The sequence below is a fragment of the Heptranchias perlo genome, chromosome 23 (genome assembly GCF_035084215.1).
Source record: "Heptranchias perlo isolate sHepPer1 chromosome 23, sHepPer1.hap1, whole genome shotgun sequence".
NCBI lineage: Eukaryota > Metazoa > Chordata > Chondrichthyes > Hexanchiformes > Hexanchidae > Heptranchias > Heptranchias perlo.
The window spans coordinates 38,142,320-38,158,831 of NC_090347.1; the positions used below are offsets into that span (position 1 = coordinate 38,142,320).

At 43.6% G+C, this 16,512-nt stretch overlaps 1 protein-coding gene across 3 annotated transcripts in view; it reads right to left on the reverse strand.

Annotated features, from left to right (window-relative positions):
- Window positions 1–2,017: 2,017 nt before the first annotated feature.
- The window catches only part of LOC137341258 (uncharacterized), a 42,834-nt gene continuing 28,339 nt past the window's right edge, over window positions 2,018–16,512 (reverse strand). For all 3 annotated transcript variants that reach the window (XM_068004354.1, XM_068004353.1, XM_068004355.1), the window contains exons 5-6: window positions 14,244–14,316; window positions 2,018–7,746 (exon numbers count right to left, since the gene is read on the reverse strand). In XM_068004354.1, the coding sequence (XP_067860455.1) occupies window positions 14,275–14,316 (42 nt within the window). In that variant the 3' untranslated portion in view covers window positions 2,018–7,746; window positions 14,244–14,274. The remainder of the gene's footprint in view (window positions 7,747–14,243; window positions 14,317–16,512) is intronic.

Below are 16,512 nucleotides of genomic sequence, written 5' to 3' on the forward strand. Positions count from 1 at the left end.
TGTACTGTAACCTAAATCCTTTTATTCACAGAACAGTGATCATAAACAGCACCTCAACATAATCCCTAGGCAGAGGGAAACAGAAGATAATATGCCACATGGGAAATGTCAGATCTGAGCGTATGGTTTGGGACAGCTGTCAAATGCTGCTCCACGAGGAGAGATTCACTGGGTTTATATAACCACTGAAGAGGACCATGACACACAAGGCCCTTCTTCCTAGGCAGGCATTTTAGCAGTTTTAAAGCATGAAACACAAACAATGATAAAGGTACAGATCACTTTGGTTATAGGAGCATGTCACAATATGGCCTAATAACTTTTCTGTTAACCAAGGGTCCTAATTTACCAATTGGTTAGAAAATAGTTCTAATCTGAATACATCACCTCTGTAAGCAGACATTTATTTTAAAAAAAGAACAAGAACACCATTTAAACTGATTAAGTTAATTCAGGAATTGTCACCTTGGATTGGAAAATTGCCAGTGTTACTCCATTATTTAAGGAGGGTAGAAGAGATGAATTAGGAAATTATAGGCCTATCAGTCTAATGTCTGTTGTGGGAAAGTTACTAGCATCTGTTATTAGGGACAGTGTGACTGAGCACTTGGATAAATATGAACTGATCAGAGAAAGCCAGCATGGATTTGTAAAGGGTAAGTCATGTCTAACGAACCGTTGAATTTTTTGAGGATGTAACTATCATGGTGGATAAGGGAGTATTTATGGATGTTATTTATATGGACTTCCAGAAGGCATACGAACATACGAATTAAATGCAAGAGTAGGCCCTTTGGACCCTCGAGCCTGCTCTGCCATTTGATAAGATCATGGCTGATCTGAGTGCAACCTCAACCCTACTTTCCCATCTACCTACTAGGCATTCGATAAGAGACTGTTAACAAAAATGAGAGCACATGGAATTGGGGGCAACCTATTTAGATGGGTAGGGAATTGGTTAGGAAGTAAGAGACACAGAGTAGGGATAATGGGTATGTACTCCAATTGTCAGGATGTGACTAGCGGTGTCCCCCAGGGATCTGTACTGGAGCCTCAACTTTTCACTATATTTATAAATTACTTAGATATGCAACTCGATATTCCTTCATCTAAGTTTGCTGACAACACAAAGTCAGGTGTCACAGTAAATAGTGTAGATGGGAGCAGAAAGTTGCAAAGGGACATTGATTAAGTGAGTGAGCAAAACTGTGGCAGATGGAGTTCAATGTGGGAAAAGTGTGAGGTCATCGACATTGGACCCAAGAAAGATCAGAGTATTTTCTAAATGGTGAGAAGCTAGGAACTGTGAAGGAGCAGAGAGATTTAGGGGTCCAATACAGAAATCACTAAAAGCCAGTGGACAGGTACAAAAATTAATTAAAAAGGTTAATGGAATTTTGGCCTATATCACAAGGGGACTAGAATACAAACCCTTGGAAGTTATGTTAGTTATATAAAGCTCTGATTACACCCAGTATTGGGTTCTGGCCATCTGAGGAAGGAAATATTGGCCTTGGAGGGGGTGCAGCAGATTCACCAGAATGATACCAGGGCTAAAAGGATTAATTTATGAGGACCGGTTGCATAGACTAGGCTTGTATTACCTTGAGTAAGGGGTGATCTAATTGAGGTGTTTAAAATGCTTAAAGGATTTGATAGGATAGAGAGAAACTATTTCCTCTGGTGGCGAGTCCAGAACAAGGGGGCATAACCTTAAAATTTGAGCTAGGCCGTTCAGGGGTGATGTCAGGAAGCACTTCTTCACACAAAGGGTAGTGGAAATCTGGAACACTCTCCCCCAAAAAACTGTTGAAATTTTCAATTGACCTAGCTTCAACACTGAGATTGATAGATTTTTGCTGGGTAAGGGTATTAAGGCAGGTAAATGGAGTTAAGATACAGATCAGCCATGCTCTAATTGAATGGCGGAACAGGCTCGAGGGGCTGAATGGTCTACTCCTGTGTAGTGCAGCTAGTGAACTCACACATATACAAGGGCATTACACACAAATGAAATTCCCCAAGAACTGATTATTTCCAAAACTTGTTCATCTTTATTTATGGAAAGAAATGTACAGAAATGACATGAGATACCACTCGAATTTGAGGCTGAATTTAAAAATAAAATACAACAAGCACATAAAACTCTTGCAGCCTAATTTGAAAGAAAGGTTATTTTTATATATATAAAAAAAATCTCACAGTTCAGCGGGAAACCAGTGGCCGGTACAAAAACACAAATAATGAAAAAGCAGTAAATCGCAGCCCGTAAGCTGAGCACTTTGCACCGAATTTCTGTACAACAAACAACTGGCTGCACCAAATGTGGGGTAACACATCCATCCAATTTGAAGTGAACAATGGTCTTAGGAGAGCAACACCCACCATGAGGTTCTTGGTGCTAATTAGTGCCTCAGCCTGCTGAGCTCTGACTTACGACGTGCAGCTACTTTTGCCCCTTCTGGTCAGGTGCAGTGATATCCAGTTTCGTTACATAAAGGATAATGACTGATACTACAGGACTACTCGCAGCATCAGTACAGGGTTTAGTTCATTTTCATTTGTGGTTTTAACTAACTCCACCCTCCTTCAATATAGGAACGTATCCATTCTTAGTCATACAGGGAACAAGCTCCTATAAAGCACCTTATCCAACAACTTTGCAAAGAACTCACCCCAAACGATAAGCATGGCTGAGTAATTGCACTATTGGCAGCATTGGAGTAATGTGAAGCAAGCATCTGTATTGTTACAGTAATGGGCCACAAGTCTAGAAGTTTTAAAACTAGTAATAACGAGTGGAGGGAGGGGAAAGAAAGGACACCGACAGAGTTTCCGATTCAAATAAGCACTTTCTGCGTTGGTTTCTAGTCGGAGACTGAAATGGGAAAAACAGTAAAAAAACAAATCTGTTTTGTAGCGATTTGGTTGACAGCATCTTGTACCCTGTAGGACGGCTCCACCAAAACCATCAGCTAGCTACACCCAACCATGTTGACAATGGTTAAAGACAGCTGAGAACAATTCAAAGATTCTGTCAGAAAGAAAATGGTTTAAAACTGAAATCTGTAAACGGCATCTCAAGATTTGTTCTAAAACATGTTTATTTTTGCATCAAGTATAGGTTTGTTTCAAGCCAATTCAAAATGAGCTGCTAGTCATTTTTGGCATTAGGTTTGCTAGAAAATAAAGACTGCTACATTGTACAAGCAGAAAGTGGCTCAAACTACAGCTACCTCGATATCCATTAAAACAAAACATTTGTCCTAGATCTATTAGTGAAGGGCTATCCCACAGTCTTTCACAGCTGACATTAAGAAATGTGGTCTGTTATTTGCATAGCTAACATTTGCCAGAAAGCACAGTGTGCAAAGAGAGAATGCTACATTTCCTGGTTGGGCCTGTTCCATTTCTGCCCCAATTCAATACTCAGCTTCCACACTTGACTTGCACAGGTGACTGTGGAGTAGGAGAGGCCCTTATTCTCTGGTATCCATAGTTCTGTTACTAACCACACAGTCCCTAATATTGCAGTATCCAATGAAAATATGAGAATTATTAATAAAATGGAACGGCCGGTGAAAGGTTTATCCGGTGAGAAGCTGAGCCATGCACATCCCATTCGGTGCTGTGCCAGCTGATCTCAGCAGGGTGCAGCAATCAGCACCCCTTGGCTTGGGGAGGGGGAAAATTGCCAGGATTCTTACTCCTGATCACTACTCAGACAAACCTGCTGGAAAGGGTGGATGTGGGATGGCGAGAGGATCAGGCTCAGGTGAGATTTAGAACAGTCCCTGCAACATGTCTTCCACTGTACATCATTCAAAGCCTAAACTTACCGCATAGTAATAACTACGTAAAACCAGGGCCAAGAATGTGGAAGCTATAAGTAAACAAAGATGTGCAACACTATTTGTTGCAAAATTTAACACGTGTTTCAAATGGTTTTGCCATTCAGATCCACTGACAGGAAACTGCACTTTTACCTTACAGGTAACCCATTTGAAAATAGGGAAGAATCAGGTCTGTGGAGCACAGAAAATTGAAATTCTTCCATCTTAATATTCCTCACAGAAATAGTAAGCAGCAAACTGCTGATGTCCTGTGCTGGAGTGCCACCTCACTGGAAGGGCCTGCCCTCTTGTTTATCTGGGGAATGGTTTGGGTAACCTGGACCAGTGGAGGAAGAGGTGGGAAATGGAGAAAATATAAAAATACCAGACAAAAAAGGTACAACTGTAAAATATTTACAGCTGGGGGTGGATCATGAAACAGGAGGATAAAGATTCACAGCTTCAATTCACAACATGGTGAATCACCAATCTGGGCTGTGCCACTGCAGTGAGATGACAATTAAATGCCAGGTGCCTCCCTCATACCACACCTGCTAGTGAGTCATACAGCAGCATTGAGTGTCAGAGCAGAGCACGGAACAAAGGGGGAAATAGCAATAAAAACTTTTTTTAAAACTAGAAAAAAAATGAACTAAATTAGAGATTCCTTTTTAATTGTTGTCCTTTACATTTAATCGGTTGCTTAGGAACAACTAAATGGCATAAACTAGCTTCTGATGTTCAACCATCTCAATACTTAACCATCAAAGATATAATTCTAACAAAGCTACAGACAGTGAGCTAACCATAATTATCATTTCAGTTGACCAATGAAACCTACAAACCACAGTCTTTTACAATAATCCAACCTGTCGCAATAATTTAATGTGCTATTACTGGCTGTCTCCTTGTACGTACAGACCTATGAATGATTATACTGCTGCAGTGAATTTCCAAGTTTTGCAGAAAAGCTGTTAAATGTTTAACGTTAAGTACATGTTCTCCCCTCGGCTTTCTCATTACACAACTATTGTGCATAAATGCCTGTTTGTTCAGGTGTCCAAATGTCACATTAGGCCTTGTGACATTTCACCTTTCCCTTGCCTTCCAGCAAAAGGCTCCACCTACTGTACATAGTGACCTGACCCATAGTGACCTGACTGGTTAAAAAAACCATTGGTCAAGACTGGGAGTCAAACCCACGAGTAGGGAATTGAGTGTTGCAATCACTGTACTACTGTAACTGCCCTTTTATTTCTCCCCCATCCCTTAAATTATGTGTACCTTTTCTTTCTGAAGTAACTTATGCTGGATTTTGGTTTCACGGGCACTACTTGCCCACTGGTAACACACCCAGCAGACGTTAAGCGTCAGCAGGCTAATCGACCATGGGGGACATCACAACTGAGCCTGATACTATCAGCAGTCCACGTGCGCATTCCCAACTGGACAGTAATAAGGAGTGAGAACCATGACTGATTTATTTCCCCTCCTTAGCCTGGGGGCATCGAGTGTTTGACCAGTGCCCTGACCAAGATCAACTAACTCAGCAAAAAACACGAATCCAAATAGGGAGCTTCCTGGCCTTGTATGGCTCATACTGCAGACACTTTGAAGAGAAAAAAAATAGAATTTAGGTAAACTAAAACCATGTAGCAAACAGAAATAATCCAAGGGTTCAACAGTACCTGTCCTTGCTCTGTCAGGTTCTCTTATTTTTGGGGACAGTATGAACCTTGTGACTCAAGCAACGTACACAGCAGGGATAGTTCTTCCGAAATTACCTGAATCCTGCTTTCCAAAAAGACATCAGCTGCAATGCATTAAGCAAACTGCAGCTTTTCAAGTAGGACATGAATTTAATGGGATTCGCCACTGTTTTGTAAGGGGAAACTAAAATTCGTCAGAAAAGTTTAGGGAAGAATGTAATGGTTTATTGCAAACAGCAGACTCCTCATTTGTTTTAAAAACAAAAATGTCAGATAAAATAAGACAGGAAAACGTAAGCACTCTGCATGACCATCAATAGTTAGCAAGGTTGGGGGAGTGCCCTTTAACTCTTAAAGCACTTGTCACTATATTTGTGACGACTGTATGGCTGCCTCGTTTAACCAGCACACTAAGGGTTCCTAAATTACCGATCATCTGGTTTTATGCATCTGAATTATGGATTTCTGAGGAGGCAGCAGTAATAACTCCTGTCAGATGACTCACATTACTGAGCCACATTTATGCTGTATAATTCACTGAATGAATCATAAGGAGAGATCATGGAACTTAAAGGAGTTTAAAAAGGTTCTTAGTACGGTTAATTTTAAAAATAAATATATTTTTATATATATATATATGATAAAAGTGGTATTTGCACTGTAGTATCCCTCTTGGCTGGCCTATACCTTTTTATAAAAATCACAAACAAAACTACGTAACAACTCTCCTCTAACTTAGACCCATGAAATATAACAAAACCTGCATCACACAGCCCATTCAGGGCTCAGCTAAACTAGGGGCTTAAGGCAGGTGAGCAAAACTGAAAGTTTGTTGTCATAACACTAGCCACAGTGACGGCTTTAAGTTATACTTCTAACTGTTTTAAGATTGTTATGTCCATCCTTAACCAGAGAGTCAGACCCTCTGACCCATGCACACTGCTACAGTGGGATAAAGATTAATCCAGGTACAAAATTGAATTTGAATGAGAAATACAGTTAGGATTTTTTTTTAAAAAGTGGAACAATTGTACACTTTAAAAGAACCACAGCTTCATAAATTCTCAAAGCCAATCGATTCTAAGTATTGAAACAGTCTGGATATGAAGAATAGGAGTGGTATAACTTATCTCACCCTTTACAAATGGAGAAAATATTGAGGTCGTCATTTACAGCAGGTTTCCAAAAAATACTGTAAAACAAGTAAACTTGTGTGCAGGACTGAAGGGGCAATTTTGTATATTTTAGTATTTGAGCCTTTAACACTATTAACTTTTGTGGCAAACACAGGTGATAACTGCCAAACTAAAACCCATGAATAACCCATTTTATGGTAACCACTTGTAACTACACTGCGAGAGAGTCACAGTAAGCAAATCAAATCTGACCCTCTTCATTCAACAGGTACAAAATGGGAACTTCTTTGTTTCCAATGAACATTTCCAAAAGATTTTAACGTGTTGCTGCAGTTTGGTTCTGTCCTGGCTGCAATGGATCCCTGCTGTGCACACCCAACTGAACACTGGCTGTTTCGGCAGGTCAGTGCTACTATACTATGAGGATAATCAAAAAGGATACCACAGCTTTCAAGGGCTTAAAGAAATTCAGGTGCTGTAGTTTAGAGTTAAGTGCAATCCTCTACAGCATCACCATACATGTTTGAGAATGACACCACAATGCACAAATGTGCACAGATCTAATGGCTAGAAGCAGGACCACTGGTTGTTTTAACCCTGTCAATACACATGGAAGAACCACTGAGATAATTATGGTATCATACTGGGTGTCTGGATCGCTTTCTGATCTCGTGTCTGCTCTGAATGCACAACCCAATCATTGCTATGAATACTAGGTTTGTCTTTATCATACATACACAAACCTGTTGCAGCTCCTTCTGAAAAATGGAGTGGATATATTGAACTCTGGTGTAAGGTTTACAGACAATGCAGAGAAACGCCCACCTCCCCACAGAATAGCCTTGTTAACATTAAGGGGAAAATAATCTTCTTGATAATGACGTATCATCTTGGAAGTACCATGAACATGAACTCATTCTACTTAACCAACAGCTGCAATAAAGGGCATGGTAGACCACAGTGCTTTCTTTCAGTATCTTCAGTTTGCATCATTGTGAAGGCAACAAGTAACAGCTGAAGTGAAGCCTGAATCAATCTCACAAAACAGCATGTCCATCTCCAGGCAATCTGCGAGGAAGACAAACCTAAGTGAATATATCAATAAAAAATTCTACAAGGAGAAAACAGTGACAATTGTAGTAAGTTTGTTTTTGCTTTGTACCTACATTACAGCAGTCACTACACTTCAGATATACTTCACTGGCTGCAAAGCACTTTGGGACGTTCTGAGGTCGTGAAAAGCTCTATATAAACGCAAGTCTGTCTTTCTTACCACTCCTTTCCTTCTATGCCACATAAATTGCTCTAGAAATCCTTTCACATTTGGCCCATTGCCTATAGAATATTGCAGCAGTTACACAAGAATTACCAAAGTCATTTCATTCACAAACATCATAACTAGGGCGGTGCAGTCTCTGTGTACACACATTGCTATTTATTTAAAACGAGAGACGCCACAGCACTTGAAATGGACTGAAACTATTCGTAAAACTGATTTTTAATGCAGTTGGCAATTCAGTGGCAAGGGGATTGGATCAGTTTCCCCCCCTCAACTGCACTGCCTCGTGTCATGCCCATTTCAATAAGCCATGAATTATATTTCAATATAACCACTGTTGACTGACAACAACTTGCATCTATATAGCGCCTTTAACGTAGTAAAACATCCCAAGGCGGTTCACAGGAGCGTTATTAAACAAAATTAACACTGGCGATATTAGGACAGGTGAAGGTAGGTTTTAAGGAGCGTCTTAAGAGGAGAGAGAGGTAGAGAGGCGGAGAGATTTAGGGAGGGAATTCCAGAGCTTAAGGCTCAGGCAGCTGAAGGCACGGCCGCCAATGGTGAAGCGATTAGAATCGGGGATGCACAAGAGGCAAGAATGGGAGGAGCGCAAAGATCTCGGAGGGTTGTAGGGCTGGAGGAAGTTACAGAGATAGGGAGGGGCGAGGCCATGGAGGGATTTGAAAACAAGGATGAGAATTTTAAAATCGAGGCGTTTCCGGACCAGGAGCCAATGTAGGTCAGTGAGCATAGGGACTTAGTGCGGGTTAGGATACGGCAGCAGAGTTTTGGATGAGCTCAAGTTTATGGAGGGTGATGCTGGCAGATTTGAAGGGGAGAGGGCAGTACATGAGGAGAGGGAACCGTTAACAATATCAGCTAAAATGACAACATTTTGGATCATGGCATATGAACCATCTGCTGGCTTTACAACAAGATGGTATTACAGGTAAATGCTGGTTTTGAGGGAAACAAATGACAGTATTTTTATGAGATAGTGAGATACTGTATATGAATATGACTGATTCACCATCACATTCCACACGTTTATTTAATTACAGCATATATACAAGTTTTGGTGCAGAATTAATGCTGTTTAGTGCGTGACAATAGAATATTCATTAGTTATCCAAGTCAAGCATTTACCTCAATTGCTCAGATAAATGATGTCACGATGTATTTATTACTTTACCCCGCTCACTTTCTTTCTACGTGTTATGCACAATCCTGAACCTATACAGCATTACACAGAATGTACAGCATAGAAACAGGCCATTCAGCCCAACAGGTCTATGCCAGTGTTTATGCTCCATAAGAGCTTCCTCCCACCATATTTCATCTCATTCTGTCAACATATCCTTCTATTCCTTTCTCCTTCATGTACTTATCTAGCTTCCCCTTAAAAGGTATCTATGCTATTCGCCTTAACCATTTCTGTGTAAAGTTTCTCCTCAATTCCTTATTGGATTTATTAGTGACTATCTTATATTTATGGACTCTAGTTTTAGACTCCCTCACAAGTGGAAACATCTTCTTTACATCTACCCTATCAAACCCCTTCATAACTTTAAAGACATCTATTAGGTCACCCCTCAGCCTTCTCTTTTCTCTAGAAAAGAGCCCCAGCCTGTTCAGTCTTTCCTGATAGGGAATAGGGAGGTGATCTGCTCCCAGGCCCTTGTCAAAATATTTTAATTTGAATTCTCAGAGAATGGCCTCCTTAAGTTGTCTCCCGGTGTTTATGCTGCCAAACCCAGCTCCGTTAGCCCAGCAGCAGAGTTACAGCTCATGAACACCTCCCTATTAGAATCTGAATTATAATAGCACTAATGCAAAAGCAACTTAAGTTCATCTATAAGCTCCCACAAAGAGGGGCGTAAGAACTGCTTGAGGTTACTCTCTCTCTGTGGAAGAGTTTAGTCTCTAAGCTGCACAACTATACATGTGAACCTGAACCTTTGCCCCATCACTCAACACCTGGGGCTTTTAAGCAGATCTATTTCCAACTGAAATGAAGGAGCTCAGCGCAGTGAGCACCTCCCAGACTGTATAGCTGCAGTCTGTTAACTGGGACAACTGAGCAGAAATTTAAGTACCAGGCACTCCATTTATCATATCTTTGCTGTTGACCAAAACCACCTAAAACTCTATTCATTAGGTGACCTTCTGACTTTCAGGTTTTGTTGTTCCTGAATTACAGTAAACAAAACAAACATAAATTGGGTGAAATCAGCAGTGAGCAAATCAGTTTTTTCAGGTCAAAAATAAAACAAAATGTTTGCAATCAGAATTAAGCTTATTTCTGCAAAAAAAAGAGAAAGACTTGCATTTACTTAGCACCTTTCACAACCTCAGGACGTCCCAAAGCAATTTACAGCCACTGAAGTTCTTCTGAAGTGCAGTCACTGTTGTAATGTAGGAAATGTGGCAGCCAATCGGCGCACAGCAAGGTCCCACAAATAGAAATGAAATAAATGACCAGATCATGTTTTTTTCTAAAAAGGTGTTGGTCAAGGGATAAATATTGGCCAGGACACTGGGAGAACTCCCCTGCTCTTCTTCGAGTAATGTAGTGGGATCTTTTACGTCCACCTGAGGGCAGACGGGGCCTCGGTTTAATGTCTCATCCGAAAGATGGCACCTCAATGCAGCACTCCCTCAGTACTGGAGTGTCAGCCTAAATTACCGGCTCAAGTGTCTGAAGTGGGACTTCAACCTTCTGACTCTGGGGCGAGAGTGCTACCAATGAGCCACAGTTGATACACAAATTTGTAAGAAACAAATAAAACGCATTAAGTAAATAATAAAAGCTACCAATAATCCTCCCAAAAGATAAGTGTTAAAACAACACACTGGCTGCATCATTAGCACCTCCTCCCCCATGGAACTTCGCCCACCTGCCTGTTTGTGACGCAGATGACTGAAGGTGCCTTCTATTTCGATGCTACCCACTGGTTCAGGGAAGATGAGTTGCTCCCTGTGTTAAAAAGAGGTGCGTGCACCACCCCAGAACTGCTGCATGCTCATGTTTCCCAGTTTTGCCCTAGTTTTGGGATTCATCTTTAGAGGGTTAATTATGAGGCTAAAAGCTGAAATCTGTAGGCTTATTGGGAAAAGTCTGAGAAAATAATATTAACTGCCAACGATCATGTCACACAAACAGACTGGCTGCATGAAGTGTAATACACAAGCATGGGCTACAAGCCACAAACAAATGTTATACTTCCAAGTCAGCACTGCTGCGGGGCCTGCTGCTACATTATAAAAAATAGCATGTCGTGTGAAATGAACTATTTAGATACAGACTGAATCAAAAGCAAAATACTGCGGATGCTGGAAATCTGAAATAAAAACAGAAAATGCTGGAGAAGCTCAGCAAGTGAGGCAGCATCTGTGGAGAAAGACACAGAGTTAATGTTTCAGGTCAAAGACCTTTCGTCAGAACTGGAAGATGTTAAAGAGTTAAAGTTTTTAAGCAAGTATAGAGCCAGAGAAAGGAGGGGGAGTGAGGGGAGGGGAAGAAAGAACAAAAGGGAAGGTCTGTGATAGGGTAGAGGGCACAAGTGATTAGATGACAAAAGGGGTGATGGTGCAAGGCAAGGGACAGGTTAAGAAACAAAAGATTGATCAGGAGTAGCTGTAAATGGCAGCAGCAGAACCATCACCAGCACTGGCTGTCCGAAAAAATGGGAGCAGAGGTTATGATCTAAAGTTATTGAAATCAACGTAGAGTCCGGAAGGTTGTAAAGTGCCTAAACAAAAGATGAGGTGCTGTTCCTCGAGCTTACACTGTTCCAATGAAGCTCAGTGTAAGAGGCAGAGGATAGAGAGTTCAGAGTAGGAGTGGGACAGAGAATTAAAATGGCAAGCGACCGGCAGGTCAGGATCATGCTTGTGGACAGAGTGGAGGTGGTCAACAAAGCGATCAACCAGTCTGCATTTGGTCTCCCCACTGTAGAGGAGACCGTATCGTGAGCAGCGAATACAGTATACTAAATTGAAAGTAGTACAAGTAAACCGCTATTTCACCTGGAAGGAGTGTTTGGGGCCCTAGACGGTGGGAAGGGAGGAGATGAAGGGGCAGGTGTTGCATCTCCTGCGCTCGCATGGGAAGGTGCTGTGGCGAGGAGAGCGAGCGTTGGGGGTGATGGAAGAGTGGACCAGGGTATCGCGGAGGGAGCGGTCCCTTCGGAATGCTGAAAGGGAAGGGGAAGATGTGTTTTGCGGTGGGATTGCGCTGGAGGTGGCAGAAATGGCGGTGGTGATACGTTGAATGTGGAAGCTGGTGAGGTGGAAGGTGATGACAAGGGGAACCCTATCATGGTTCTGGGAGGGAAGGGAAGGGGTGAGGGCAGAACTGCAGAAAATAGGGCTGACACGGTCGAGGGCCCTGTCAACTACAGTGGAGGGGAATCCTCGGTTGAGGAAAAAGGAAGACATATCGGAAGCACTGGTGAAGAAGGTAGTATCGTCAGAACAGATGCAACAGAGATGGAGAAACTGAGAGAAGGGAATAGAATCCTTACAGGAAGCGAAGTGGGAGGAAGTGTAATCAAGGTAGCTGTGGGAGTCAGTGGGCTTATAATAGACATTAGTTAACAGCCTATCCCCAGAAATGGAGATAGAGAAGTTAAGGAAGGGAACGGAAGAGTAAGAGATGGACCATGCGAGAGAAGGGTAGAAACTGGAAGCAAAGTTGATGAAATTTTCCAGTTCAGGGTGAGAGCAGGAAACAGCACCGATACGGTCATCAATGTACCGGAAAAAGAGGTGAGGGAGGGGACCTGAGTAGGACTGGAACAAGGAATGTTCCACGTATCCCACAAAAAGGCAGGCATAACTGGGTCCCGTACGGGTTCCCATAGCGACACCTTTTATTTGGAGGAAGTGAGTGGAGTCAAAGGAGTTGTTGTTCAACGTAAGAACAAGTTCAGCCAGGCGGAGAAGGGTGGTGGTGGATGGGGACTGGTTGGGCCTCTGTTCAAGGAAGAAGCGGAGAGCCCGCAGGCCATCCTGGTGGGGGATGGAGGTGTAAAGAGACTGGACGTCAAGGTGAAAAGGAGAGGTTAGGGCCTGGGAACTGGAAACTGTTAAAATGGTGGAGGGAGTCAGAAGAGTCGCAAACGTAGGTTGGAAGAGACTGGTCAAGGGGAGACCTCCAATATGTCTTCCATTTTCCTCAATCGAGGATTCTCCTCCACTGTAGTTGACAGGGCTCTCGACCATGTCTGTCCTATTTCCTGCACGTCTGCCCTCACCCCTTCCCTCCCAGCACCATGACAGGGTCCTTCTTGTCCTCACCTTCCACCCCAACAACCTCCATATTCAATGCATCATCCCCCACCATTTCCGCCATCTCCAGCACGATCCCACCACCAAACACACCTTCCCTTCCCCTCCCCTTTCAGCATTCCAAAGGGACCCTATCTCCGCGACACCCTAGTCCACTCTTCCATCACCCCCAACACCCGCACTCCTCCCCAAGGCACCTTCCCGTGCGAGTGCAGGAGATGCAACACCTGCCTCTTCACCTCCACCCTTCCCAACGTCCAGGGCCCCAAACGCTCCTTCCAGGTGAAACAGCGGTTTACTTGTACTTCTTTCAATTTAGTATACTGTATCTGCTGCGTACAATGTGGTTTCCTCGACACTGGGGAGACCAAACGCAGACTGGGTGATCACTTTGCTGAACACCTCCGCTCTGTCCGCAAGCGTGACCCTGACCTGCCGGTCACCTGCTATTTTAATTCCCCGTCCCATTCCTACTCTGACCTCGTCATCGGCCTCTTACACTGTCCCAATGAAGCTCAACGTAAGCTCGAGGAACAGCACCTCAGCTTTCGTTTAGGCACTTTACAATCTTCCGGACTCCACATTGATTTCAATAACTTCAGATCATAACCACTGCTCCCATTTTTTCAGACAGCGAGTGCTGGTAATGGTTCTGCTGCTGCCATTTACAGCTACTCCTGATCAATCTTTGGTTTCTTAACCTGTCCCATTACCACCTTCCTTGCCGTGCACCATCATCCTTTTTGTCATTTAATCACTCGTGCCCTCTACCCTATCACAGACCTTCCCTTTTGTTCATTCCTCCCTCCCCCTTCCTCCTTTCCCTGGCTCTGTACTTGCTCAAAAACTTTAACTCTAACATCTTCCAGTTCTGACGAAAGGTCTTCGACCTGAAACGTTAACTCTTTCTTTCTCCACCGATGTTGCCTGACTTGCTGAGCTTCTCCAGTGTTTTCGGTTTTTATTTTAGATACAGACTGAATTTACTTACAGTTCAGCAGACTTGAGCCTCAGCATCACTGTCACCTGCTTTCCCCCTTCAATGAAACTTTCAGAACTTTGTCCTGGTAAATAAGCAAAAGAAATGGTTACAGGAGATATGACAGCAACCAAGACAAACATAGCTCATAGCCTTCTCCCAAAAGAATACTCTCTTCAGACTTACAGGCATCTCGGTTATTAATTGCAGCTTCATCACAGAAGCCACAGTTTTCCACTGGGCAGAATCAGGATGTTCCCAGAATAAACTAATTTCAGAGCAATAAGTTAGAAGGCAATAACTTCATAACAAATTACATCTTTGTGTGAGTTTAGTGCTATTGCTGGGGAATAGAACATTTGCAGGCACCCAGTATACCATAGTTAGATTCAGAATAAAGTGCCTTCTACACTGCCCCAAGAACATACCTCGCCCCAACCTCAGAAAGACATTGTTTACTTCAACATTTTTTTTATTATTCGTTCATGGGATGTGGGCATCGCTGGCGAGGCCAGCATTTATTGCCCATCCCTAATTGCCCTCGAGAAGATGGTGGTGAGCCGCCTTCTTGAACTGCTGCAGTCCGTGTGGTGAAGGTTCTCCCACAGTGCTGTTAGGAAGGGAGTTCTAGGATTTTGACCAAGCAACGATGAAGGAACGGCGATATATTTCCAAGTCAGGATGGTGTATGACTTGGAGAGGAACGTGCAGGTGGTGTTGTTTCCATGTGCCTGCTGCTCTTGTCCTTCTAGGTGGTAGAGGTCGCGGGTTTGGGAGGTGCTGTCGAAGAAGCCTTGGCGAGTTGCTGCAGTGCATCCTGTGGATGGTACACACTGCAGCCACTGTGCGCTGGTGGTGAAGGGAGTGAATGTTTAGGGTGGTGGATGGGGTGCCAATCAAGTGGGCAGCTTTGTCCTGGATGGTGTCGAGCTTCTTGAGTGTTGTTGGAGCTGCACTCATCCAAGCAAGTGGTGAGTATTCCATCACACTCCTGACTTGTGCCTTGTAGATGGTGGAAAGGCTTTGGGGAGTCAGGAGGTGAGTCACTCGCTGTAGAATACCCAGTCTCTGACCTGCTCTTGTGGCTGGTCCAGTTAAGTTTCTGGTCAATGGTGACCCCCAGGATGTTGATGGTGGGGGATTCGGCGATGGTAATGCCGTTGAATGTCAAGGGGAGGTGGTTAGACTCTCTCTTGTTGGAGATGGTCATTGCCTGGCACTTGTCTGGTGCGAACGTTACTTGCCACTTATCAGTCCAAGCCTGGACATTGTCCAGGTTTTGCTGCATGCGGGCACGGACGACTTCATTATCTGAGGGGTTGTGAATGGAACTGAACACTGTGCAATCATTAGCGAACATCCCCACTTCTGACCTTATGATGGGGGGGGGGGGGGGGAAGGTCATTGATGAAGCAGCTAAAGATGGTTGGGCCTTGGACACTGCCCTGAGGAACTCCTGCAGCAATGTCCTGGGGCTGCGATGAATGGCCTCCAACAACCACTACCATCTTCCTTTGTGCTAGGTATGACTCCAGCCACTGGAGAGATTTACCCCTGATTCCCATTAACTTCAATTTTACTAGGGCTCCTTGGTGCCACACTCGGTCAAATGCTGCCTTGATGTCAGGGGCAGTCACTCTCACCTCACCTCTGGAATTCAGCTCTTTTGTCCATGTTTGGACCAAGGCTGTAATGAGGTCTGGAGCAGAGTGGTCCTGGCAGAACCCATACTGAGCATCGGTGAGCAGGTTATTGGTAAGTACTGCTTGATAGCACTGTCGACGACAGCTTCCATCACTTTGCTGATGATTGAGAGTAGGCGGATGGGGCGGTAATTGGCTGGATTGGATTTGTCCTGCTTTTTGTGGACAGGACATACCTGGGCAATTCTCCACATTGTTGGATAGAGGCCAGTGTTGTAGCTGTACTGGAACAGTTTGGCTAGAGGCACGGCTAGTTCTGGAGCACAAGTTTTCAGCACTACAACCGGGATGCTGTCGGGGCCCATAGCCTTTGCTGTATCCAGTGCACGCAGCTGTTTCTTGATATCACGTGGAGTGAATCGAATTGGCTGAAGACTGGCTTCTGTGATGCTGGGGATATCGGGAGGAGGCCGAAATGGATCATCCACTCGGCACTTCTGGCTGAAGGTGGTTGCAAACACTTCAGACTTGTCTTTTGCACTCACGTGCTGGACTCTGCCATCATTGAGGATGGAGATGTTTACAGAGCCTCCTCCTCCCATTAGTTGTTTAATTGTCCACCACCATTCACGACTGGA